Below are 27,204 nucleotides of genomic sequence, written 5' to 3'. Positions count from 1 at the left end.
GATAAGTACCACTCTTGCCCTATTGATGAGGAAAGTAAGGTGCAGAAAGGTTAAATAACTTGCCAAGAAGTCTCTGAAAACCACATGCATCACTGTAGCTTTGTGCTTAAAAATCTTGCATTGTTTTGTTTTTCATAGTCACATCTATTGACCTTTGCACATCATCCTTTGTTATATGTGTTCCAGGGATTGCCACGGCAGGAGGAACACACACATTACTATGAGAACAAGCTTTCCCCAAACATTATCACATTCATTTATTTGAGTGAGAATATAGCCACACCATTCTGAAACAGCAGTGCAGGAATGCTGTGCCATTGCTTCAAATCACACAAACAGATAAATGAGCACACACATGCTCCACATATGCACACACTGGGAGGCTGAGCTCATGCTTGGGGAGCTCTCTGGAGTAGGAGATTGGTTGTACAAGTGACAGTAACTATGTAGTACTTCTCTACTGAAAGTCATAGGAAACACAGAGGTGAGGTTTAGGCTTGGTGCTCAGCACAAGAGCACTGAATGAGAGATCCTTTACCCTGGCTAGAGTCTAGCCCTGGAACCAGGTAGGACAGCCTCTAGGTGTGGCAGATGTGTGCTCTAAGTGTGCTGTCACATGCCTCCTTAGGGACTTTCCCTTGAAGCTTCTCTCACCTGCTTTGGTGGGGAGGAGCAACCCTTCTCTGTACCTCCTGCCATGATGCTTTCACAGCCAATTACAATTCTATTCCATTCCCAGCAAGGGAGCTGGCAACTTTGGGTCTCCCCAGCAGGACTGGCTGGCTGCAATTAATGTCTCTTCTAGAGCCTGATTAGCTAAGAAGAGGCCAGAATACTTATTCTACCCCCAAGGCCACATTTAAATTCGGAAATGGGGGTTTATCATCCTGTTGCCTCTATTCAGTTAATTCAAATGGGTTAACACTTTGTATTTCACTCTTGGTCATGGAGCTGGATCAGAAAACCGAGAGATCATCTCTTGACTGGAGAGTTCCAGGAATAAAGGGAGGTGAGATTTCTTGACTCCATTATTCTCCCAATTCTAGATTATTGGGATGAACTGAGGGCATGTTTTATTAGACACAGGCTAAGAGCTGAGGACTCAACAGAAGCCATAGACATAATGTTCAGTGTTATGTTGGAGCTTTGAATGTAGAATGTAAAGCATAAGGGCTGGCAGAGGGCCTCAAGCAGTAAGAGCACCTGCCTAGCAAGCATGAGGTCCTGATTCCAAATCCCAGTGCTACCAAAAAAGGAAAGAAAAGAATGCATAAGAATGATTCATTTAAGACAAGAGAGAAAGCTCAAATAAGTGAAAAGGAAGAGAGAAGGAAAATAATAGAAATGGGTTGTTTGTTATGTGCTGGATAATTTACATATTGTATAGCAAGGAATTCCTTACAAAAACTGCACTTTTACAGATGATGGAACTAAAGCACTGGTTAAGGAAACTGTCCAAGGTCATACTGCTAATGTGGTAGATTGATTATACTAATGGCTCTAGATCTTTAAGCTTTCCTGTTGATACATCCTTCTGGTGATGACTACTCACACTGACTCTACAGCAGCCACATGACTTGCTTCAGTTAATGGGACCTTATGAAACTTGACACAAGTGATGACTAAAGTGCTTGTGCATTAGGACTTGCCCTTTCATGCTGATGGAAACTCTTTTGCCATCATGCAAACAAACTAGACAATCTTATCAAATGATAAGAGACATGTGGAACAGAGCTGAGTCATCCCATCCTAGATCAACCAGCCTCTAGCCAATTCACATATCCCTGGTCAAGTCCAGCCAAGATCAACCAAGCCAGATCAACAGGACCACTCAGCTAACTTGTAGACTTGTAAAAAACAATAAATGGTTGTTATTTTAAACGACTGATTTGAGATTGCGTACTCAGGAGCATAGCTAGCAGCTGGAGTTAACTAATACAGCTGATAAATGGCAGAACTAAAGTTGTTTGAACTTAAAGTCTGTGTTTTGTCCATTCATGATGAAAAGCTAGGAGAAGGTTAAAGTTGCAGCACAGAAAACACAGGTTAAATTAAAATAAGTTTTTGGCTACAAAGTCTCCCAGCCACACAAAGGTTACGCTGTGGGAGATTGTAGGGTTCCCATATCTGTGTATCTCAAAAGGCAATGGTGGGTATTTATTTGGCTGACAGGTCTTAAATCTGGACTTTTTAGTCCCAAGTGGTCCAGCCCTAGTTTACCATCTCAATCTGAGCTTTGTAGAGACTCTTGACAGGAATTCTCAAGTCATGTCTGTCCTCCTGCAGTTCCTCAGAGAAGGAAAGCACCCAAGCTAAGATTCCGCAGGTTCCCCCTGGCTAAGTGCCTCTTGGTTCTTCCCTGACTGAGACATTCCCAGGATTGCTTTGGTTGCTTTGCTGCTTGTTCCTGACTTACTTCTGCCCCAATCCTGCAACCATATCCAGCTCCGTCCCTACAGTACATTTTCTGACCCTTCTATAAGAACGTGGAGAAAGGACAAGACTTTGGGCAGATGGAAATGTGGATGGAAATTTGTGTCATCTCTCAGAACACTAATGTGGCAGGATATATCAATAGCCTTAAAAATGCTCGAGACCTTTGAATTAGTAATTCCATTCCAGGACTGTTTTCTAGGGGCCCTCATGAAATCACAGATCACCAGGAGAACTGTTTCATAACATAGTGTGAATGGAAAACTACAAGTTAAAAATAGGCTATCCATTATGTTCGTGATTTGGGGAAAATTATGTAGTTATGAGGGAAATTTAATTTATAATCAATTTCTATACATTAAGGTAAGGCTTTCTAACTCCACCCCAGACCTGGGCATATGTATCCTTGGCTATCTTGGACATAGCAGGAAAACTTACCTTAAAATCTGGAAAGATTTAGAAACGAGTGGCTGAAAAGATCAATGACATAAGAATAGAACCTAAAAATAGGGCTTTTCAGTGTGAATGAGTAATGGCTGCAGGGAAAATAAAGTTTTAAGCAATCATAAAGCTTAAGAAAAAGAGGAATATGGACTTGGGTTACCAAATCCCCAGCGACTCTTGAAAACAGAAAATCTCAATGGTTTGCTTAACTACCTGGTCATCTGACAGAATCTGAAAGTAAGTAGCGAGTGCAATAATTTATGTATCAGCCTCTAACTAAGTGAAATACAGGCTAGAAACCATGGTTAGATGAGAATCTGGATGGGTTACGGAGTGTGTGTCTCCCTCATTGGACATTGGACATTCCATAAAGACACTGAACAATGTCTCTTGGACCAAGGCTAACTTGAGTTCTCACACTAGAGCTGAGAGCTGGGGCTTAACTAAGGCTGTGAATAGTTCCTGAAAGAAGACCCAGGGCTATGGCCTCAGTCTTTTGGAAACAGCAGTGGTCTGTAAATACCCTCCCATCCTTCAATGAAGAGGCTCCAGCTGTTCTATCAGCTTTGGCATTGCCCCACACTGGTTTTCATCTGTGATCTTAAAGGAAAACACTGGTGAGCAAGGGAAACTCTTGGGTTCCTTTCATGTATCAGGATTGGAGGCAGTCTAACCAGAGGCTGGAGGACGGAGAGAGGGGGCTTTTAAACCCTCCCACCTCGAACCCCTCCCAATTCGAGAAGTAAGGAATATAGAATTCTTTGAAACAGAAAATAAAATTGCCAAGATGACAGAAGCCACAACCACTTGGAGCAGCTTAGCAGAAGCTTGGAGCCAACAGACTGGAGTCTCTTCACACGCCAGAGTAATTCAAATTCACTTAGCATGCTTTCTCCTGACAGGGAGCAGGAGCCAAGATTTCAGAAATAGTACATGCCCTTGAGAGGTGTGAAAAGAATGGGGCCAGGTTTGAAGCAGACTCTGGCATGGGCAGCGCCTGCCTGCTGGGACATGGGACCCACTCTTTGGAGCACTGAACATGGAGGGGTCTTAGGTCTGAAACTTTTCCTATTTCAGTGTTTACATCATCATAAGAAAGGCTAGCACGGTATCTGGACTTGCAGTTTATGGATCTAAATGAAGAATAATGATAATGAGGCTGCTAATGAAGAACAAAGGCAAGTCCCATACAGGAGAAGAATTAGGAAAATGACACACATGTTCACCACAATCTATTTAAAAATCAGGCAGTGGAAATTACATGGCAATAATTTCTTCTGCTCCCCTTTGTTGCTAAACTCTTTTAAAAATTATAATTATTAATGCATATGAATTGTACAAATAATTGGGTTTCACTGTGACATCTCCATACATGCATGTATTGTGCTTTGATCATGTCCACCCTCCCTTCTAACTTTTCTTGCTCTCCCTTCATCCCCTTTCACATTTTTAACCTCTTGGCCCTCCTCTTGCCGCCTCTCCTGTCCTGTAGGGATCACAATGCCGTCAAGTGGCCCCATGAACACATAAAGTCACAACTCTACCCAAAAGGAAGAGAGGGAAAGAAGAATGATAGCTGTAATACAACTTAATACCCTTCCATTTTCCCATGTCACAGGAAGCAGAAACACATGCAAGTAAGAGAAGAAGCTTGGAGAGAGACAAGTCCTAAGGCAGAGACTTGGAAGCAGGCAGGTGAATGAAGGTCTGGGGCACTGTTTTGTTCTTACCTTCTGAAATGCCAAGGCAGGTAGCAGCACCTGGAAACTCCTGGCTTTCCCCACACTTAGTACCTATTGGCATCATCATGGCTCACAGGCAACTTCAGACTCACAGGTTTCAGACTCATGAACTTCATTTATAAGGCAGTGAAGTGAGGTGCTTGGGAAGGCAACAAACTCCAGGGACCCTATCCTTTGCAAAGTGAGAGAGAAGCATCTGCTATCTACCAACTTCTGTTAAGGGTAAAGAGATTCAGTAAGGGTAGGTGGGTATATGAGGGACCAATAGTAATTATGCCACAATCTGTACTCCTTATATGTCAGACAGGATTCTTAGAACTTCTCATTATGTCTTATCCCATTCAATCCTCTTGAGAATGTTGGGTTGCAGGAAGTAGCTTTGGCCCATCTTACCCCTCAGGAAACATATGTGAGGTCACACAGGTAACGCATGAGAGTGAGGACTCAACCCATCCAGTCTTGTTCCACAAGCCCCACTAACCATGCTATTCTTCCTCATGCACATCAGGTCTTCAGGCCAATGTCTGGCCCCTAGCACGTGTTCAAAGGCTAGCAAGAGAAGCAGCAATGGCGGATGCTCTAGTGAAACAGCACAGATGGAGATGTCAGGATTGGGGGAGCTCAGAGATGAGTAACTTGCCCAATATTTCTCACCCAACAAGTGGGAGAACCAAGATTTGAACTCAATCGTCAAAGCTTGCAAACAGAGCTTGGCACGCAGTGGGTAAATCAGTATGTTTCAGCTATTGGTGCTTATTTTTATGTTTGTATATATAAAAGTCTTAAAGTGATGTAGGAGACAGAAGGTTTGCTAAATAGTGTCTGTCCAGCACTTCACAAAGTGAGTCTCAATCAACCTGCTTCAAGAGATGAAGAGTGGGTTTCATGGAATCAGAATCTCTTGAGTGAACCGGGCATGGGAATGCTGAAGAAGCTTTCCACATGATTCTTACACATGCTCAATTCTGGGAACCAGTGAGTGGAGGCACAGATCACTTAAAACTGTGGTCACCAGAGCTGGGGGATTACACCCAGGGAAGATTTTCCTTCTGTGCTTAGTGAACGTCAGCCCTCCTTAGAGGTGGTCCTACATGCACAGGGTTGTGATCTGCCTATCATCACAATGTAATACATCATCACAGCTCGTGTGCACCCACAATATCTGCTGTATCCCCCTAAACAGTGAATGAAATTTAATTTGGGTGGAATTTCACCACACCCCCTTTAAAGACCACTATGGGAGTTTTGCACAACTGAGGCTGGGCATCCCTCTGCCAGTGTGTAAGGACCACTGAGAAATTGTTTGAGCGGACAACTGAGTATTTTCCCCTTCCCCTGCCAGGTAACTTGCGCCCTGCCCTTGGCCTGATTTCTGGGACAGAAAGAGAACACAGTGACCTGGCATCCCTGAAACTTCAGCCTAGTGGCCTGGAACCTTGGAAGCAGTCCCAGCCTTCTGTATGCAAATAGCCCAATTCTAGCTATGCAGGGTTTATCTAAATTATGTTTTCCTATTGGGCCAAGCAGAGGACAGACCAGCCTTTAATTTTAGTTCTTTGGTAATGACAATGATGATAATGATGAGTTATACAAAAAGACAGACATCATATTGCACATTTAGGTCATTAGAAATGCAGATATGATTATGAATATACACATTTAATATGACCTTCTTTCTTCATGCTAGTCCTCATATAGTGTGGTTTGTTTACTATGCAGATCATGTTTGACTTCACAGAATTGGATGTTATTTAAATTCAATTACTTGAATTAAGTTCTTCTCTCTAGTACCAGTTGAGCAGATTTAGAGGCAGTTAGAGGGAATAGGTACATTTGTCTTATACCAGTTAAATGTAGGGAGAAAAACATTTCAGGAATGAAATAATTATGAACATGAAAATCACAGTTTGAAAGGCTTGGGTTGGGTCTGTTTTCCTTGTCTCTCTTTTTTTTTTTTTTGCATTTCTCCCTCCTTTTTTTTTGAGATGATGAGCAGATAGGCTAGAAAATTTTCCATGGAGATGGAGGTAAATTGTATGTGTGTGGTTGGTGTGTTTGTGAAAGTAAGCCTCTGGTATGAGAGTAGAACTAGAAATAATTATGTGGTTAATTAGATGTAGTGTCAATAACTACAGCTCATTAAGGCTTTAAATCTTTTTTCTTAGTAATAGAGTTCCTTTTTAATTAAATTATCTCACAACAATTTTTTATTTCCTTCTGCCAGTGTTGACACACTGTTGGTCTCTGAAAGCCAAGATTTGGCCCTGGTGCCCTGAGAGGGGAATTAAGAAGACTGGGCATGGCCCAGGTGGAAAGGGAGCTCATTAAATGCCAAGGATGGTGGTGGAGCTAAAAGACTGGCTGGAAAGGACTCTAGTCAGAAAACAGAGCTGCCCATACACTGATGCAATATACTCAGAATTCAGAATGGCTTGTCTGAGAACAATAATGGATTCTCAGGTCATGGGGGCTTGTTGTTGTTGGGTTTTTTGGTGTATATTAATTATACACAGTGAATTGTTTTGTTGTGGTATTTCCATACATGCATATAATTTACTTCTTATCCCCTCCCTTTAATCCCCTATTTTTTAACTTTCTAACAAATTTTTATGAGTTTCAATATGATCTTTTCATATGTATGTACTTTTAATGCACATCTATCATGTTCTTCCCCTCACCCTCTTAACTTCTGTTGGTTCCCCCTGAAATGGTCCTCCATTTATGTTCATATCTTTGTTTTTACTTCTTACATATAGATTCCACATATGAAAGAAAACATGTGGTATTTGTCTTTCTGAGTCTGGCTTATTTTGCTTAATATGATGATCTCTAGTTCCATCCATTTTCCTGAAAATGTCATAGTTTCATTCTTCCTTATGGCTGAATAATCCTCCATTGTATATATGTACACCACATTTTCTTTACCTATTCATCATTTAATAGGCACCTAGGCTGATTCCATAGCATGGCTATTGCAAACCTGTGCAATAAACACAGGTATGCAAGTATCTATTGTATGCTGTCTTACTTTCCTTCCAGTATATGCCCAGATGGGCAAAGCAGGATCATATGGTAGTACTATTTCTAGTTTTTTTAGAGGAACCCCCAAACTTATTTCCACAGTGGCTGGACTAATTTACATTCCTACCAACAGTGTATGGGGGTGCCCCCCTATATCCTTGCCAGCATTTGTTTTCTTGATGATAGCCATTCTGACTGGGATAAGATGGAATCTTGATGCTGATTGATTTGCATTTCCTTTATGACTAAAGATGTTGAACACATTTTCATGGCTTATTAGCTATTTGTACTTCTCTTGAAAACTGTTCAATTTTTTTTGAGACAGGGTCTTATTATATAGCCTCAGCCTCCCAAATGTTGGGATTCCAAGTCTATGCCACCGTGCATGGTTTCATGCAGTCATCTTGCACCAGGCTGCTTCTCACATATACTACCTTTAGTGTAATAGGAATCCCACTCAAACTCTTCAACTCTCCTCCACAATCTTTGCTGGCAAGATGGTCTTCATAATAGGTCATTTTTCTATATTTTAATACTAGGATACATTGGTCTCCCACAGCTACGAGAACAAAGAAATCATTGCCTGCTGTCCTGATGGAAGAAGATGGTAGAATCTTCCAGGTTCTTTTAGCTTCTTCCTTCTATTCACTGGTCCCATTTGGGCTTCTCCTTTGTCTCCTCCCTCCCGAACTCAGACCATAGCTACACAGATAATTAATCAATATCATCAACTCATGATATTGATTTTGCTTATTAGGTTGGGAAGGTTTGTTATTGATATAATTATCTGGTTCCCTGAATATGAGGGGTCCAAGGAGTGATAAGAAACATTTCTGTACTTTTTCTATCAAGTCAACTGTTTATGATCATAGAAACTACCTAGGAAGGACATCAGGAAGTTCCTACTTTCTTTGGCTCCTTTTTTTCCTCCTCCACCTTTTTCTACTCCTTTGCCCATTCCTCCCTACCCCAATCCATATGGGTTCTAGCTCTATCCTAGAGGAAAAATCCTGATTTAAAAATTTTAGATCCTGTGGGTCTTCTCAGTGGAATATCTGTAAGGCAACTGGACCTTTCCTTGCTAATACGGAGCAAATTTTAATAGATTACTATGGTTTCAATAATCTCTGCTCTTAACTTTGTCTTAACAAATGTCTCCTCTCTTGGTGGGGATGTGAAAAAGGAGTAAAGAGGAAGTAAAACCCCATAGTGACTCCACCACCACCAGTCACAGACATCAATTAATGACCAATGAACACTGCCTGGAACTGCATCCAGAGAGGAGCATGGGAAAAATAATAATAGGGTTATTTCCTTTGTATCTGAATGGAGAGGCAGCAATGCCATCTCTCATATTGGGATAGAAAGGTAAGGATCGGCTGGACAGGTTGTGGATAGGAAAAGAGACAAAAGACAGGTGATACCAGGGGTGGGGAAGAGATGATTTGGGTAAAGTTGAGGCAGCCTGATGAACAGAATTAACTGTGGAATCCTGCTCTTTTATTTTCTTGAGCAAGTAATAACCTGTGGGTGGGTATCTTCATCTGTAAAGTGGGGGCAATTGTTAATAGCCTCACTGCATTGCTGAGGTAGCAGGTAATATTATTTCTACAGAATTGTTCTGTAGACCTCTGATATATTTACAATGTTAGGATTATAATATGAAGAGAATATCATAGAAAGAATGGAGAAAGGAGGGAGGAAAATTGATCAACATTTGGAGGAGGTAAGAAGTGGGCTTAAAGACAGGAAGGTCTTGTTCCCTTCCTCCATTGTAGCTCTTTGCATATTAGTCTGCTTTACTGAGTGCTTACTGTGTGCCAGGCATGGAGCTAACTATAGTATATTACTATCTTCCTCCCCTAGTTTCACAGAAGAGACATTTTATTTCAATAAAACTCTAACAACTCTCCTAATGATTATTTTATTCCAATCTCAGTCCTCCAGAAGAGATACTGGAGGACCATGTATCACTCTCAGACCCTGAATTTTCTTCATATTTCACCTAAGAAAAGGAGAAATATGAAGAAAATTTTGCCAACTTCATGATTAATTCTTGGTTCTTATCCAACTTGACCCACCAAGCATTTGATGAGGCTAATGGCTCTCCTTTTCTTGAAATATTTTGTATTCTTCTTTAGCTTTTGGACCATGATATTCTCATCTCACTGACCTTCCCTCCTCAGTGTGGTTCCTCACATCTTCTGATCAGTAAGCATGGGCATCCTCCAAGATCAGCCCTGGTGGCCCTTCCTTTTCCTACCTACACCCACCACTTTGGTCATTTCATCCAGGCTCTCAAGTTCATATCTTGAACTTGAGGTCAGTGACTCTCAAGTTTGTATCCTGACCTGTCCCCTAAACTCCAGGCTAATAATGCATTGCAGTCCTTATTTGACTTCTCCACTTACGTAGCTGATAGGCATCTCAGAGTTGACACTTCCAAAACCAAGCTTCCAGTCTTTCCTCCTAAACCTTCTTCTCCTTCAGTCTCTTCCATCCCAATTAAAGGCAACTCCTGCACCAGGCATAGTGGCCCATGCCTGTAATCTCAGCCCCTCAGGAGGCAGAGATAGGAGGATCATGGTCCACAGTTCAGGTCCAAAGCTCTGAGTTCAATTGCAGTAGCACCAAAAGAAAAATAAAGGCAAATCTCTATCCTTACCATTGCTCTGGTCAAAATTAGCGTCATTTTTTACTTTGGTGCTTGGCTCATATGCCACATTCAATCCACTCTCTCTGCTCAAAAGACTCATGATTTCACATTTCATTTATAAATGCCACACCATTAAGCTGGACCGTAAGCCTTGCTTTTTCTGTCCCTCTACTCTTGACCCCATTAGGACCTCTTCTCCCATTCCCTTTCTCTCACTCCATCCCAACCAACATCATTGGTGTTGTAGAACACAATAGGCCTTTGCACTTGATCTTCCCTCTACCCAGGATGCTTGGCCTCAGGTATCCACATGGCTTAATCCCTTGCCTTCCCCAGGTCTTCACTCAACTATCCTTTTTTTTGGTGAGACCTTCTGTTTAGAATTTCAGTCTACCTCCTCTGTCATAGTCCATTTCCCCTTTCCCTGCATATTTTTCTCCATAGCACATGACAGATTTTGGATACTTATAGTTTACTTGTTTATTTGCTGTCTTTCTCTACTAGAGAGTTAATCAGTTCCATTAATTACTTTATGCCTATCACCTAGATCAGAACCTGGAACATAGTAGGTAAATAGTGAATGAGTAAGGAATGATTAAACAAGGCCCAGAGAGGTCAAGTAACTTGCCCAGGGTCACATATAAGAGCCAGGATAAACCAAAGTCTATCCAGCTCTAAACCACTATATTAGTCTCAGTAAAGGAATATGTCACTAACTGCACCCCAAGGCTGGTGTTTTTATTGTCTCCTTCATTCTTATCTCCCAGAACTATGAACATCCAGTATGGTGTGGGGATGTTTTTGCTACACTAAGCTGCATTTATTTCTTCCTGCTCAGTGGCAGGATACCTGGCACATGTGTGGGTAGAAGGGGAAGTTATGGGCTTACCTGCCACTGTCATGGCCAGGGGCAACCTAAGGACTCCAGAAGTGAGACCTTCAGATTGAAAGAAGCAAAAAATGAAAAAAGTCCAAAATATGCAAAGAAATCTGTGAATGAAAATACAACTGGAGTCTTGCACCTGCAGCTTGCTGTGCCATTGGCAGGAGGAGAACCCATCTTCCTCTCTTCTCCCTCCCACCAGATCAGTCACAACCAAGGCTAGAGGATCCCCTTATCCTGCCTGTAGCATGACCTCAACCCAAGAGCCCTGTGCTCTTCCCTAGTCAGTGTCCCCAAAGAAGATCCCCAGAATGTTCTGTGTCCCATGGTAACATGAGGACGGTTCTGGGCTAGAAGTCAGAGAACTATGTTCTGATCTCTAGTCCAGAAGGGCAGACTCTCCTACAACACTCTTTCATCGTAACCTTTCTCCGTGGCTCAGTTGACCCTTTTCTTAAGGCCCTTGCTCCTTCCTTACTTATTTGACTTATTTTAGAGTGATAGTAGGAACATAGTTATAGTAGAAAAAAACTATAAAATTAAAGTTCTCACAGAAATGTGAATTAGAATTATATTTTAACCAGAGGACTTATTTATACTGAGCATTGTGCCAAGCACTTCATGTGTTTGATCTCATTCAGTCTGCCCTTTCATAGGTAACAGTTATCTGCACTTGAAGGATAAGGAAATGGAGCCCCCAGAGTGGTTAAGAAGCTTGCCTAAGATTGCACAGCAAGTAAGGGGTGAAGAGGCATTGAAAACCAAAGTGTGCTTCCAAAAATCCATGCTCTTAACCACTCCCTCACACTGTGCCCCTTGGGAACAGTGTATTAGAGAAGATCCCATTTTTCTAGTCTGGGTCATTCCCAGGTGGTCTCCAGCCCCAAAGCTCTGAGGAGATCATTGAGGAGGTATCTGGTGCCCTTCACATTTAATGAGCTCCTTTGATCATTGGAGCTTGCTGTGCTCTGCAGACAAGATCATAATAATCCTTCAGGCCCAAGGTGTGGAGCCTCAGGAACTGGGTCAGAAGGGCTTGTCCTTTCCCATAACCTGGTGCTTGTCCAGTTAGTAAGCACACCTGTCTTGTGCATCTCCCATGTGCCCAGTTTGATGGGGTAGAGAGCAGTACAAATCCCAGCAGATTTGAAATGATGAAGTGCCAAACCGTGGATAATGATGCAGGGAGAGGAGATAGGTTTGCAGCTGGTAGTCAAGGGAGACTTGGCTGAGGGGCCTAAGATGGGCCAGGAATTGGGTGGCATCTGGGGAGGAGGAGACAGAGAAGAGACTCGTGGTACAGGTACTGGCAGGGAAGCAGTGGTGTAGTAAAGCTTGTAGATTGACATTAGTCCAAAAGATCTGGCTTACCATTCTGCTCATGCCACCAGCTGGCTCTGTGACTTTGGCTCATTCATTTAACCTTTCTCTTCAATAGGAATTTCTCTTATATTGACAGATTTTTACTGAAGATGGTGTCTATCTCAGTCTCCATGTTAAACCATCTTAACTTTTAATGGAGTTTACTGCAAGGAACACCTTCATGAAGTGTAACGTGAATTCTCTGCTTGCCAGTCATTTCTATCTCTATTCTTTTTTTTTCTTTTATTATTCATATGTGCATACAAGGCTTGGGTCTTCTCCCCCCTGCCCCCACCCCCTCCCTTACCACCCACTCTGCCCCTTCCCTCTTCCCCCCACCCCCTCGATACCCAGCAGAACTATTTTGCCCTTATTTCTAATTTTGTTGTAGAGAGAGTATAAGCAATAATAGGAAGGAACAAGGGTTTTTGCTGGTTGAAATAAGGATAGCTATACAGGGCATTGACTCACATTGATTTCCTGTGCGTGGGTGTTACCTTCTAGGTTAATTCTTTTTGATCTAACCTTTTCTCTAGTTCCTGGTCCCCTTTTCCTATTGGCCTCAGTTGCTTTTAAGGTATCTGCTTTAGTTTCTCTGCGTTAAGGGCAACAAATGCTAGCTAGTTTTTTAGGTGTCTTACCTATCCTCACCCCTCCCTTATGTGCTCTCGCTTTTATCATGTGCTCAAAGTCCAATCCCATTGTTGTGATTGCCCTTGATCTAATGTCTGCATATGAGGGAGAACATATGATTTTTGGTCTTTTGGGCCAGGCTAGCCTCACTCAGAATGATGTTCTCCAATTCCATCCATTTACCAGCGAATGATAACATTTCATTCTTCTTCATGGCTGCATAAAATTCCATTGTGTATAAATACCACATTTTCTTAATCCGTTCGTCAGTAGTGGGGCATCTTGGCTGTTTCCATAACTTGGCTATTGTGAATAGTGCCGCAATAAACATGGGTGTGCAGGTGCCTCTGGAGTAACCTGTGTCACAGTCTTTTGGGTATATCCCCAAGAGTGGTATTCCATTGTTCTTGAAGACATACAGATCTGGCCAGTAGAAGATGGGGAAGGGTCCTCCAAGATAAGGCCTTTCAAAACTTTACACCAAAAATATTATGGCTCTTTTTCCAAGTGTACATAAAAATGCTAAATAATAAGTACTAAAAAAATACTAAATGATAACCTTGCATGAATGCCAAGATTAAAACAGCTTCTTTCTGAATTTTTTTCTCTAAAATCCTGGGTCACTTTTTTCATCAAATATAAACTTTTTCACAGTTTTGACATTCCTGATTTCTACTATCGGTGTTGCCAGAAGTAAGTCTCATTCTGCCTTTTGGGTTTTTCAATCCCAAGGGGAAGTGAGGGGAGAATGAGCCACCCCTCATCTCCTGGCACACTGGGACCAGGCAAGGTCATGTTCCCTCCTTCTCCAGGTAAGGGTAAGGGGGCTCCCGTGAGCCCCAATGGTTCCACATCCACAGGCAAGTTGGAGAGCCCAGATCTTGGGATCACTCATTCCCTAGCCAGCAGTGATCTCTTCCTTTTCTCATGGCTGCTGCTTGGGAAGAAAGGAGTGTAGACTTCACTGTCACTTGGCACCGTTGCCAGCGACCAGAAGTAATGTCTTTTACCTGATCGGCAATTTGACATGGCTGCTTAACAACACAATTAATCAAACCCAGCTCATCCTGCTAGAATTAATGAGCCTAGAAAATGCTGCCATGAATAATGAGGGCTTTTGTCCCTCCCCCAGCACCTCTCCTTACTCACCTGCTCCTATTTCCTTCTCAGAGCCCTAGCACAGCTACTAAATACCAAGCACTGTTAGGAGTTACTGGCTATGGTGAGTGGCCAGCAATGTGGACTTCTCCTGCCTCTCCTTCTCCTCTCTCGGGTATAACAGCTGCTCACCAGGAGCCAGAGGCTAGCGATGTCCTAGAGGAGCAAAACCTCTTGTTTATCAAACAGATATCGTGTGTTCAGCTGTCAAAGTTGAATTGAATGTCTGACTGTACCAGGCACTGAACTAGGTGCTAGAGATGCAGAGATGGATAAAATGTTATCTTTGGGAAGAGGCCGTAGTGCACTGACCCACAGACAAATGGGGGAGTAACGGTAGTGTGATAAAGGCTTGAAGCCACAGCAGATGGGAGCCTGTCAATATTGGAGGAGCAGAGTGGGGAACTAGGAAGGGTTTCATGAGACTGAGGAAATGGGCATTTCTGCCACCAAGTTCACTCATTGCACATATACACATGGAGTGACAGTTAATATAACAGATGCTAGGGTCAATAACTTGAGCACAGTTCCCATTATCATAGAGTGGGAAGTGCAGGAAACCTCAGGAGACATTTGGTTTCTTTTTTTATTTACTAATTCAAACATAAAAATTTACTGAGGGTCTTTTATTGTTGGGCCTGGCACTGGGGGAAAGAGGCACAAGATGTAAACTTCATCCCTACCTTCCAAGGCTCCTCTGGAGAGTAGGCAGGTATATGCTCTGATCCTTACAGCTATGTGCTGAGTGCTCTAACAGTAATATGGCAAAATCACTCAGCATAAGACATTTTTTAGATCAAAAAACACTGAGCTTAACCTGGAAATGTCAGGGAAGGCTCCCTATAGGAGGCAGCATTTGAAGACAAAGAGTAGCAGTTAGAGAAGTAGACCAGGTAGACCAGGTGTAAGAGGACATTCTAGACCTCATCTGGGCCAAGATTAGGGTTTTGAGCGATGTGAGTTGAAGTGGAAGGAAAAGATTCCAGAAATCTTGGAAGGAAATGGCTGCTTCTGCAGTCTATAGTGAAGAACATGATTACATATGCACATGGAGATCTGAAACTTAGAGACCAGGGGCTCCTGGACTTGCTTATTCAGGGTTGGGAACAAGGTGTGACTTCATGAGTGGTAAGATCCTCAGATTAGCAGAGATACAGCTCAAGTGGCCACAGCCCAAATACACCAGCATGGAACTTAGTGATTGGGTATGCATGGCATCCCATGGGTGCCTCGATAGGTGTGAAGCAGAGGAGCTGGATCCAAAGTAAATGAGCTGGGGTTGACACATGGAGAGTAAGGAAGGAGGAGGCTATGGTCAGGGCCAAAGGGAGGATAGGTCAGGGAGGTGAGTGAACCCAAATGCTAAAGTCTCTGGGAAGGTATATGAAGGAGGAGCTGGGTGGGTAGGGATGTAGCAAGCAAAAGTGGTGGATCCTGATTTAAGAGCAAAAAGAAAAACAGACAAGGGCTGAGAAAGGGGGAAGGGAAGGATGAACAGCAGGTGAGGCTTATGGAGGCACTTTGTGGGCACTGTGTCAGGTGACACAGAGACACAGGCTTTAATCATGGCTATCTGACATATCACAGAGAGCTCTGGAAAATGAGTCAGCACTGCAGTCTACTCACAAGGGGTTCCAAATCCTGACACCATCTAGGTTGGCATCATCTAGGTCTTTCGTCTCCCAGTTTCCAGTACCCCCAAACTGGGCTTCTGCCTGTTGTTCAAGGCTGGCCAGGGTGACCAGCAAGCCTTCAGCAAGGGCTTTGATCCAACCTTGAAGGTCCCCACAATTCAGCCCTGACCCATGTTTTTCTCACTAAGGAACTCTGGATGGGAGGCCTCATCAAGAGGACCTGAGTCTCTATGTATCAGCCTGCAGGAGAATGAAAAGACTCAGACCAGAGCTCTACACTTAGACAAAATGACCTTCATGACATATTTTTAAATTATTAAAATCAGACTATTAAGAGGTTTTATATAAAGATTCCCTCTAGATCTGGGGACATTGGCTAGCACGTACAAGGTCCTGGGTTCATTTGATCCAGCAATACCACTCTTGGGGATATACCCAAAAGACTGTTACTCCAGAGGCACCTGCACATCCATGTTTATTGTGGCACTATTCACAATAGCCAAGTTATGGAAAGAGCCAAGATGCCCCAGCACTGACGAATGGATTAAGAAAATGTGGTATCTATACACAATGGAATTTTATGCAGCCATGAAGAAGAACGAAATGTTATCATTCGCTGGTAAATGGATGGAATTGGAGAACATCATTCTGAGTGAGGTTAGCCTGGCTCAAAAGACCAAAAATCGTATGTTCTCCCTCATATGTGGACATTAGATCAAGGGCAAACACAACAAGGGGATTGGACTATGAGCACATGATAAAAGCGAGAGCACACAAGGGAGGGGTGAGGATAGGTAAGACACCTAAAAAACTAGCTAGCATTTGTTGCCCTTAATGCAGAGAAACTAAAGCAGATACCTTAAAGCAACTGAGGCCAATAGGAAAAGGGGACCAGGAACTAGAGAAAAGGTTAGATCAAAAAGAATTAACCTAGAAGGTAACACCCATGCACAGGAAATCAATGTGAGTCAATGCCCTGTATAGCTATCCTTATCTCAACCAGCAAAACCCCTTGTTCCTTCCTATTATTGCTTATACTCTCTCTACAACAAAATTAGAGATAAGGGCAAAATAGTTTCTGCTGGGTATTGAGCGGGGGGGAGCGGGAGGGGGTGGAGTGGGTGGTAAGGGAGGGGGTGGGGGCAGGGGGGAGAAATGAACCAAGCCTTGTATGCACATATGAATAATAAAAGAAAAATGAAAAAAAAAAAAAGGTCCTGGGTTCAATCACTAGAACTGAAAGAGTGAGAGAGAGGGAGGGAGAGAGAGACAGAGAGAGAGAAAGAGACAGAGAGAGAGAGGTCTCTATCAGATTCCATCATCCACAGCTGGCTGGAGGTGATGGTGGCTGTCCTTTTAACCTGGATCTGAGCCTTCCAGATTATCCCAATCTCCACCAACTGGCTTCCTTTTCTTGTGTTTTCTGTCCAGCCCTGTGAGCATTTGAGTTTGGGACCCTTGGCTAAGCTCTCAAAGAGAAACTCATGGAGCCTAACAACACTCTTTGGACTGCAGAGGGCTTTCACAGAACCCCTGGGACTTGGGAAGCACAAGAAATAAAGTCCTGTGTCTTACCAAGAAAGAGCAGGGTCCTAGAACTATTAGTTGAGCTGAATGAAGTTGTTTGACTCCTATTGTGTAGACCCCGGAGCCCAGGCCTCCTTTAAAGTGTAGTTACTTCACAGAAAGCCCATGGCCTGGTATGGTGGCTTTGTCTGGCCTACCTGGCTCAGACCAATGCTCCAGCCTCTACCACTCACCTCCCATCTGCCAGACTCACTGTCCTCTACCTCTCTCCTTGCAGGGGGAGCTGCTGAGCCCATGCCGCTGTGATGGCTCAGTCAAGTGCACGCACCAGCCATGCCTCATCAAGTGGATCAGTGAACGGGGCTGTTGGAGCTGTGAGCTATGCTACTACAAGTATCATGTCATTGCCATAAGCACAAAGAATCCTCTGCAGGTAAAGTGGAGGATGCCTGATGGGGGTATTGGGGTCAAGGGGTTCCACACCACTGGCTTTGTGGCAGAAGAATTACCTCATCTTACATTCAGGACAGCATGGAACCCAGGAGTGGCTGCAGGCAGGAAGGAATGAAAGATCTTTTTTGTTTTCTCTTAAACCTCGGCTAGAAGAGGAAATGATGGAGGCAAGAAAGAGACAAAACAGAAGAATGGAGTAGGGGAATCAGACAGAAGAGGGAAAGTAAGAGAGGGAACACATGAATAAGTGAATGGGGGAAAGGAATGAAAGAAGGAAAGCAAGAGGGGAAGAAAGGCAAAAAGAAAGAAAAAAAGGAGGCAGAGAAGGAAAGGAAAAGAAAAGAAAAGATCAAAGGATAGAGAGAGCAGGACATGGGTGGGAAGGACTAAGTTAAGGCCAGGGCTGGAAAAGAATTAACTAGTGAAAAGATTCAGTGGTACTTTCCAAACTTGAACGTGCATGTAGTCTACCTGGAATCTTGTCAAAATATGGGACTAAGATTCAGTGGGTCTGGGGTGGGCCTGAGAGTCTGCATTTCTGGGGACAGAGAGAAAAATGGAGAAGAGACAGAGAGGAAAGCAGAGAAAAGCGGGCAATATGGCAATATGGAAGAGAGAAAAGGGAGCAGAGAAAAAAAGGCTACTAGGAGGAGAAAGGGTATGCAGGGCCAGGGCTAGGGTGGGGGCCTGCCTAACATTCCCACAGAACTTAGGGCTCCCTCTGCCCAACCTCTCCCCCGCTGCCCTGCTAACACATCCATTCCCTAGAGGAAGATGTACAGGCCCTGTGCCATCCTTATAAATTCCCCCAAGTGAAGCAGCATCCCTGCTAGGTGCATGCACACATACAGAGAATTTTGCTTCTGAAAATACATCCTCATATGCGTGATCAGCCAATTAGGTTGCCACATAATCATTTAGTTAGTAGGACGATAGCAAGGATGGAGACCCCAGCTGCCTGGCACAGTTTCCCTCCTCCTCTCTGATGGAGGTGGGGGTTTGCAGAAAGTCAGTCCTGCAAGCCCAAGAGGCTAGTGGTTTGATGGTGATGATGAGGTGGGGTCTTTGTGTGGAAGGGCAGCTAGAAACACCTGGAGTTGCAGTGTCTTTTTTTTTTTTTTTCAGTAGTACTGAAGTTTGAACTTAGGGCCCAGGCAAGCACTGTACTACTTGAGCCACACCACCAGCCTGAGGAGTTTCAGTGTCCGGGGTGATTTACATCAGACCCCGTGCACCTTTCCACGGGGCACACCCGGGAATGAGTGAGTGAGTGAGTGGTGAATGTGTGTGTGTGTGTGTGTGTGTGTGTGTGCAGATGTGAACCAGGATGGGGGAATTTCTAGAAGGTGACATTAAAAGTCCCAGGCAGCTCAGCCATCCTGATGTTAAGCCAAAGGATCAGAACAAGAGATGCCCCTCCCTGTTGCTTGTTCCATCTTCAGCCATTTGATTCAGAATCTTGAAATATCTTAAAAGAGCATATCATAAGACTGCTGATTCCATGTCCTCTGGGTGCCAGCAGAGGTCTGCATGCATTAACCCTCCCCTTCCTTTTCAGCTGGCTCAAGCCTCAAGAAAGGTCAGATCCCGAATCTATGAGCCCACCCCAAAGTACCCTGTTCTTGATTCCACCCTTGGTCATAGAATGAAAAAAATAGGGATAACTTTTACTTGGAGCAAAAAAGAAAAGGTTATTCAACAATTCAACACTGCAAGTGGCCGTGTTGGCAATATTGTTCTATTAATCTCTTCTTAAGTTACTACCCTGTCTCCAATTGTGACTTTGTAGACACTGAGGACCCCTCTGATTCCGTTGGTCCTCAAAATACAATGGTGTATACTCAGTAAATGCCACTTCACTATTGTATATAGAAATAGTTTGGACCAGAAGCTTCATTGTGTGGTTGTGGCTTAAATTGTCCCAGTTTTATATTCTGGGCTCTTTGGGCCTAGCCAAGTGCGAGGCAGATAGATGGCTGTTAAGCTACAGTGGACAACCTCTGCTCCCACAGCCCAGCTGGACTGTCTGCAGTATAGGATGGGACTGGCAGGACTGGCCAGGAACAAGTGGAGTGATGGATGGGGATCTGTTATCGAAGTGGGGAGGTTCCTTCTAGATCTGTTGGGCCACTTACCTCCTGGTTCATGCCCATACAAAGTTGTGAAAAATAGCACAAGTGTTCCCTATGTGTAATTGTCTCAGTGACCCCCTGGAAGCAATGTTTATAGCCAGAAGGCCCACTGAGAAAGGAGTCACAGCCATGTGGGTCTCAAGGAGCCATTGGGTGCTTCTTATCCTTTGTCTGCTACATATGAACAGTAATTTCAGAAGTCTCACCTTATCATGGTTTCCCCTTACATGCTTTCAGTTAACCACAATCAACTGCAATCCAAAAATATTAAATGGGAAGTTCCAGAAATAAACAATGCATGCATTTCAAATTGCATGCTGTTCTGAGTAGTATAATGAAATTTCACACCTTCCTACTTTGTCCTACCTGGGACATGAATCATCCCTTTGTCCAGAGTATCCATGCTATATATGCTATCCATTCATCAGTTGCTTAGCAGTCATCTTAGTTATCAGATCAGTTGTCATGGTTTCACACACAATATATGCATTTAGGATTTTTGGTATTATGCAAGATTTCAGGCATCCACTGGGGGTCTTGGAATGCATCCCCCTGGATAAGAGAGGGCTATAGTGTATTAATGAACATTTAGTGCATGCATATTAGGTGCCAGAGAGTGTTCTAAACATTCACATGTATTATCTAATTTAATCCTGAAAACAACTTAATGAAATGGGTACTATTATTATTCCTAATTTATAGATTAGCCAATGGAAGCAGAGAGGAAACTGACAACTTCTGGAGTTTGCATAGTATTCAGTGATAGAGCAGGGTTGTTGACTACAGCAGGAACTCTCACTCATAGGTCCAGTTCCTTAACCTCTACACCATAGCATCCAGGCATACCTAGGATTATGTGGGGAGTAGATTGTGAGAAGCCTATGAGAACTTGACATAAACACAGCTGTGCCAAATAATCGGCAGGCTGAGTTTGGCATGGGCCCAACCACAGAAGAGTGCAAAATGCAACACAGCTGCTTTTCCTAAATTGTTTACGCCCCTACCCGAGAACTGTTGCTCCACCTCCTTGTTTACCACTGGATATAAAGGACTCACTGAAGGAGGATGTGAGGTTTTTTGATGGGATTGATTTAAAAAGATTTTTGACGGGGGATTGATTGGTTGGCTGCTAGCTGTTGTGTGTCTCCACCAGAGCAGCTTTCTGCACCAAGAACTTTATACATAGGTGTTAAAAAATCTAAGCTAAAGAAAAGCTAAAGAGAACATGGGATAGTGAAAATCTAAGGACTGAGACTTTAAAAATTATGCTAAATGCAGTTTTTAGATGCTATTGTTTGTCTGCAAGTCTGAGCACAGAGACGTTAAGAAAGATAAAGAGAAAACATGGGACAGTGCGAGTCTAAAGAAAGAGACTTTAAAGAATAAAAAAGAAGCAAGGTTTTAAAGAAATACTTTAGAAGTAAGGCCTTAAAGAATAGAGAAGAAGAGAGAAGTAAAAGAAGAGTTATTAGAGTAAAAAAGCAACAAGGCAGCTGTGTGTCGCCATCTGAGCACCTGATGCCAACTTTCTGCATGTCTGTCTATCGTTTGTCCTTTCTGCATCTCCCATTGCCCCTAGTTAGGTCAGTAGTAACAGGCATGTGAAAAAGCTCTCTTCAGGATTACTCCTGCATTGACATGCTTGTCTATACTTTTGCTGAAATGAAGTTAATAATACCCTGTCTTCATGACAGTCAATGAGTGTTTTATTGATTCTCTCACACTCAACAAGTTGGTACAGAGTTAAACTGGAATTGGGTCATGTGACCCCTTGCTTGGAGCCCCTTCCTGTTATAAGGAATGAAACATCCAGTCTTTATGCTCTACCCCTCTGTCTCTCTCTACTCACTGGTTGTTGCACAGGAGTTCCGGGGATGGAGAAGTCTCACAATACATAATCAGAATCTCATTTGCAACAAGGGTCCAAAATTTCAAGTGTCTGGTGGTAGTCCTTGCATCATTGATGCCTTTCTCTCCCTCCCAGACTTCCTATGAGATTTCAGAGGTATTGTTTTCTGCTCTCTCCTTACAATGCCTTCCCCAACCCCTCTGTGGAACTTCACAGGGGACAGACAGGAGGAATGTTCCTATTTACATTCCACACGTTCCTTCCTTATCACATGTTACCTTGTGGTCAGGAGCCCCAGGTAAGTTCCAGTTGGCTTAGGGCTGATAGAACAGGCTTTAGGGATGAAAAGAAACTTTCTTTGCCTCTCTGTTTAGGGTTCTTGATGTCTGGAGGAGCAGGAGAAGTGAAGATTATTGATGCCTCATTGATAGAAACAAAAAGCTCAGTCAGGAACCCTCCTTCCAGATAGTAGGGCAGGCTGTGGAAAAAACATTTGTTGTACATGATCTGGCCATCTTCTGGAAAATTCCTTTGTTATGTGTAACCTTAAGCTGGAGAAAGAAGTGGAAAATTTAAAGACCCAATTCCCTGTAATGGGATGCTATATGTATAATTAAATGTCAAGGCCAGTGTCTTACATCTGAACTAACAAGTGAAATGTTTTCCAATGGTTACTGTTCCTTGGAGGCCACTGGTCAGTCCTGGCTGGAGCCAGAAATGGCGCTTCCCTCCAGGCCATTGATGGGAGAGTGAGGGTTCCCGGTGGGCAGGAAGAAGGTACAATGCTTCTCCTCCCTGTTCAGGCTGCAGTGCTTCCTGGTGGGGGGCACACTGTGGGGGAGAGTGTTTCCTGAGGGATATTATGCAAATCCATCCCTCCAATAAGGAGATATTCTGCCATCCATTGCCCCAGTCCTAATCCTGTCAGTTCCTTGATTTAAAACATTCATCATGTTTACTCTTAGCACAACGTCCAATATATTCTACAAGACTGTGTCATCTCCCCTTCTCATTTTCACTGTTGTCTCACTCACACTCCTTCACTCTCTCCGCCCTACTCATGAAAACTTCATCCAGTTTTTCACATTCATAATGCTTTCTTACGACATGGGGCCTTTGCACCTGCTCTTGCTTCTACCTGGAGTACTCTTCTTTCTCTCTTTCCCCAGTGAACTCCTACACAGCTCAAATATCACTTCCTATGGGAAGCCAAATGCCCTACTACAGGTTCTCACAGTGCCATGTGCCTTCCTTTCTCACCCCTGATGTATTGCAGTTGGAAATCCACAGGGTTTTCTGCTCCCTAGGCTGTCAGCTTCACAAGAGAGGAACCTTGTCTGGCTTTGCCTAGTACTTTTACCTCCAGCATCTAGCATAGTGGCCAGACATATACAAAATAGTACATATTTGCTAAGTGACTATAAGAATAAACATGAAACTAAAATACAACTTCTGGCTTACATTTAGGTTAGTGCTGCCTGAACCAGCCATGGAATCATAGAATTCCAGAGCTGAAACTCACCCACACTCCATCCTTCAACCCAGCCATCAACCCTGCTATAAGCCCAGTGTTTTGTTTTTGTTTTTGCAAAAAAAGAAAGAAGAAAAGTCTGTGTTAACATACATCCCATGAAGTAGGAGTTGTTTTTCCTTATCTCTCTCCCACATCCTGTGTCCTCTCTTTGTCTGTTGAATTGGTAATTTGTAGCATGTATATTAAATGGAACAAAATAAAACAGTGAAAGAAAGACCTGTGCCCTCTCAGTACCTATTAGTAAGAAAATAGACCATTTTGCTCTGAAAAGAATATTCTGGGGCCCTGGAATGCCACCCACACTAGCTCTGCTCTTTGTTTTCTCTTTTTCCTTCCTATTTCTCTGTCGTATCATAATCAAGTATAAGTATCTCCTTCTCAGCCCTCCCTGCCCAGAAGCCCCCACCACCACTTACAATGATTTTTGATCACTTCATGTGATATAGGGTTCCTCTGCATCAGAAGAACAATGTGGAACTGCAAAAATGTTCATTGTGCTACAAGTTGGGAAGCCCTGGTTTAAATCTTATATCAGAGTTGAGCTGCTGGAACAGAAAGAAGAGGGATGGGAATAGGGTGAGGGCAACTAAGCAACAGTAACCTGTGACTCTCTCCTTCACAGTGGCAGGCCATCTCTCTGACAGTCATTGAGAAGGTTCAGATTGCAGCAGCCATCTTGGGTTCCCTCTTCCTCATCGCCAGTATTTCTTGGCTCATCTGGTCGACCTTCAGTCCATCGGCAAAATGGCAGCGCCAAGACCTCCTCTTCCAGATCTGCTATGGGATGTATGGCTTCATGGACGTGGTGTGCATAGGTGGGTCTAGGGGTTTGTCTCCACGGGAAGTGGGGAACAATGTGCTGATGAGATGGACAGATCCCTCAGAATTCCTTACACTGGGAAGCCAAAGCAGAGATGGCACCAGGCTTGAGACCTGTGAGCCGGGAGAGGTCACAGCTTAGGTATGAGAGCTAGGTGGGAAGGGGGAAAAGGCAAGGCAAAGAAGAAAGATCAAAACCATTTCCAGGAAAATCTGTTGCCCAGTGGAAGGCAAGGATAATGAGGCTTGATTCATTGATTTGAGAAAAGCTGGATGTGAAAGGCCTCTTTTCTGTTGTGTGTCCCATGGCAGCCAAGACAATATAAGGGATATCTATACAGTTAATTCCATTCTCTTCCCAGCAAAATGTCCGGAAGCAACCATGATGATATCTGCCTCTTTATTTTTACAGCTGTGTATAAGCCTATTCCAATGCCCCAAATTTCTCTAGTCTAGAGGTTTCCAAACTGTATGTAGGGCTGCAGGTCTACACACAGCTCCAAGAGCCAACTTTGGGAGTAGGAAATAGAATACCGCCTAGACAGACTGAATCCTCACATCTGCTTTACCCTAAGCTTTTGTGCTTTTATCTATTTACATATAATTGTGTTCCAGGTAAGATTTTGTTTAAAAGGGGTCAATGTTTTAGGAAAAAGTTTGAACCCATTACTTCAGTTCCTACTTCATCTGCAAATCTATGTTCCTTCTCTCTTCCACCATGGTTGGTGGAGGCCTGGGTCCTTTTCATTTCGATAGATGGCTGTGGCTGTCAATTGTGAAGGTTTGTTACAAGCAACTGAGGAAGTAGGAAATGAGTGAGGCAGAGCATGCTTGAATACTGGTCATATATTCTCACCTGGAACTCTCAGGGTACCCCCTAGGCCAGTACTGGGAGCATTAGGGTAACACAGTTGTCTTTTCTGGGCAAGAGTGTGTTTATTACATCAAATATGCTACACTGCTCTGCTTGGCAGGAAAATATCTATTAGTTAGAATTTGGCTGGTATGATGTTGATATGAATCTCTTAGAGGTCTTTTAATATCGGGAATCAGAAAGTCCTGGAGATTCACATACTGATGGCAGCAGCCACAGACCAGTGAAGCTAGAACTTATAAATTTATCTAAGCCATCTTTATGTCTCCCTATGCTAACTAAATCAATATATCAGCCCCAATTTCAAGAGCCTTTCAATTACGGCACCTAGGTGGTAAGAGAAACAACTCAAGTGTGGAAGTTGTAGGAGACAGAGGACTGTGAGTAGGGAGGAATTTGACATTGATGCATTCTAATCTACTTTCCCCTCCCACCAAACTCCCTTCCTATCTCTGCCAAGGCCAGCTTTGTTGATGCCAACATCCAGGTGTGCCTCCATATGGAGGATTACAGTAGCTCTGGCATGAAAAGGGGAACAGTGGAGGGGCTTCCTGTGGGGGCCTCTCCGAGTGTCCTTCATTCTCCTTCAGGTAGATGTTAGATCAGTTCTGAGATCTGCTTCTATGAGACATTCCCACCATATTGTGTATTAGTTAGCTTTGGGTTCAGTAACAAACAATTCCAAAATTATAGCCCTTTATAATAAATATTTATTTCCCATTGAAGGATTTGTGAGATGGCTGAGGCTCTGCTGGACATTGCTGGGCCTAACTTCTCGCTGTGTATCTGGTCTGTTCCAAGTCTCCTCACGGTGGAACCCAGGCTAAAGGAGCAGGGACTATGGGGGTGTGCTCTTCTCCTAGCTGAGTGCAGGAGCACAAAAGGGCTGGGGAAACTTGTAATGCCTCTCAAAGCTTCTGCTCAAAACTGACACACTGACCTTTCTACCAGCAGCCCACTGGCCAGTGTAATCACCAGTAAGTTTAACATAAATAGAGTGGTGGGACAAAGAAGTATACTTCCCTGTCCTGGGGGGAGCGTGGGCAAGAGAAGGAGCATAAATGCCATCTATCACTGATGGCTCCACAGATTTGAGGTCTGAATTGAACAAAGAACAGACCATGCAATCTACCAGTACAACTAACTTCTTTGCTTTTCAGCTGAGAGAACTGAGCTCAGAGAAGGAAGAGATTTGCTCAAGGTCCTTAGCTGAGATTAAAAGTGAGGTCTCTTGACTCACAGTGCAGGGCTCTTTCCATTCGCACTCTTGCATCAGATACCAGGAGTCCCATGATATCATTTATGGGACACCTGCAGATGCTACCTGTACTTCAGGTATACCTGGGCCCACTAATAGAGGGAGCTTTCATGAACAGGCTAGCTCTCTGTGGCTCTAAGCCACCCAGTATTACTATTGTGGCCTGTGTAGAGCTCTGTTTGCTCCTGCTCCTGGCGTCTCTCTCTATGCAGGGCTCTGTGCTATCCTCTCCTCCTCTGTCTGTTTCTGGGATCCTCTCTGCCTGCCTTCCTCCCTATACCCCCACTGGCCCACTTCTATCTCTCTTATTCTTTCTCTTCTTATGTACATGTGGTACTCAGCTATTTAATTTCTGGGAGAAACAAGGTAGATTGAATGTTGAAAGTTTTCACATTATTTTTCTTTTCTTCCCTGCTTTTAGGAAAATAAAAATCCCCAGTGTGCAAAGCCACACTATAATCCATCCATTCTGCTTAAACAATCCAATGCCTGCTTGGAGACAGACATGGGATGGGAAGGGACCACATAGAAACCCTTGTAGTGGCTTTTGGTGCCATCTCCAAAGGTGACCAAACAGTTTGACGTAAACTATCTCACCTTTAAAGAGTTCAGACTGCTGTATCATTTTATTGGTTATAATCTGAGTTAATTCCATTTCTGAGCATATCCCTGGGACAAAGACTATTCTTTCTACTTTTCAGATCTTGAAACTCTGAGCCTGAATGATTTGTCTAAGGGTGACACAGACAGCAGAGTAGTACTCTCAGTGTTCTTCTAGGAGAGGCTGTCTGT

General features: G+C 43.4%; 1 protein-coding gene across 1 annotated transcript in view; it reads left to right on the top strand.

Annotated features, from left to right (window-relative positions):
* The window catches only part of Marchf4 (membrane associated ring-CH-type finger 4), a 111,834-nt gene that overhangs the window by 61,874 nt on the left and 22,756 nt on the right, over positions 1-27,204 (top strand). The window contains exons 2-3 of the mRNA XM_074071678.1: positions 17,771-17,926; positions 24,084-24,276. Coding sequence (XP_073927779.1) covers positions 17,771-17,926; positions 24,084-24,276 — 349 coding nt within the window. The remainder of the gene's footprint in view (positions 1-17,770; positions 17,927-24,083; positions 24,277-27,204) is intronic.

This window comes from Castor canadensis, chromosome 4 (genome assembly GCF_047511655.1).
Source record: "Castor canadensis chromosome 4, mCasCan1.hap1v2, whole genome shotgun sequence".
NCBI classification, from domain to species: domain Eukaryota; kingdom Metazoa; phylum Chordata; class Mammalia; order Rodentia; family Castoridae; genus Castor; species Castor canadensis.
Note: the sequence above shows the minus strand (reverse complement) of the source record. Positions and strands in the feature narration are given on the sequence as shown.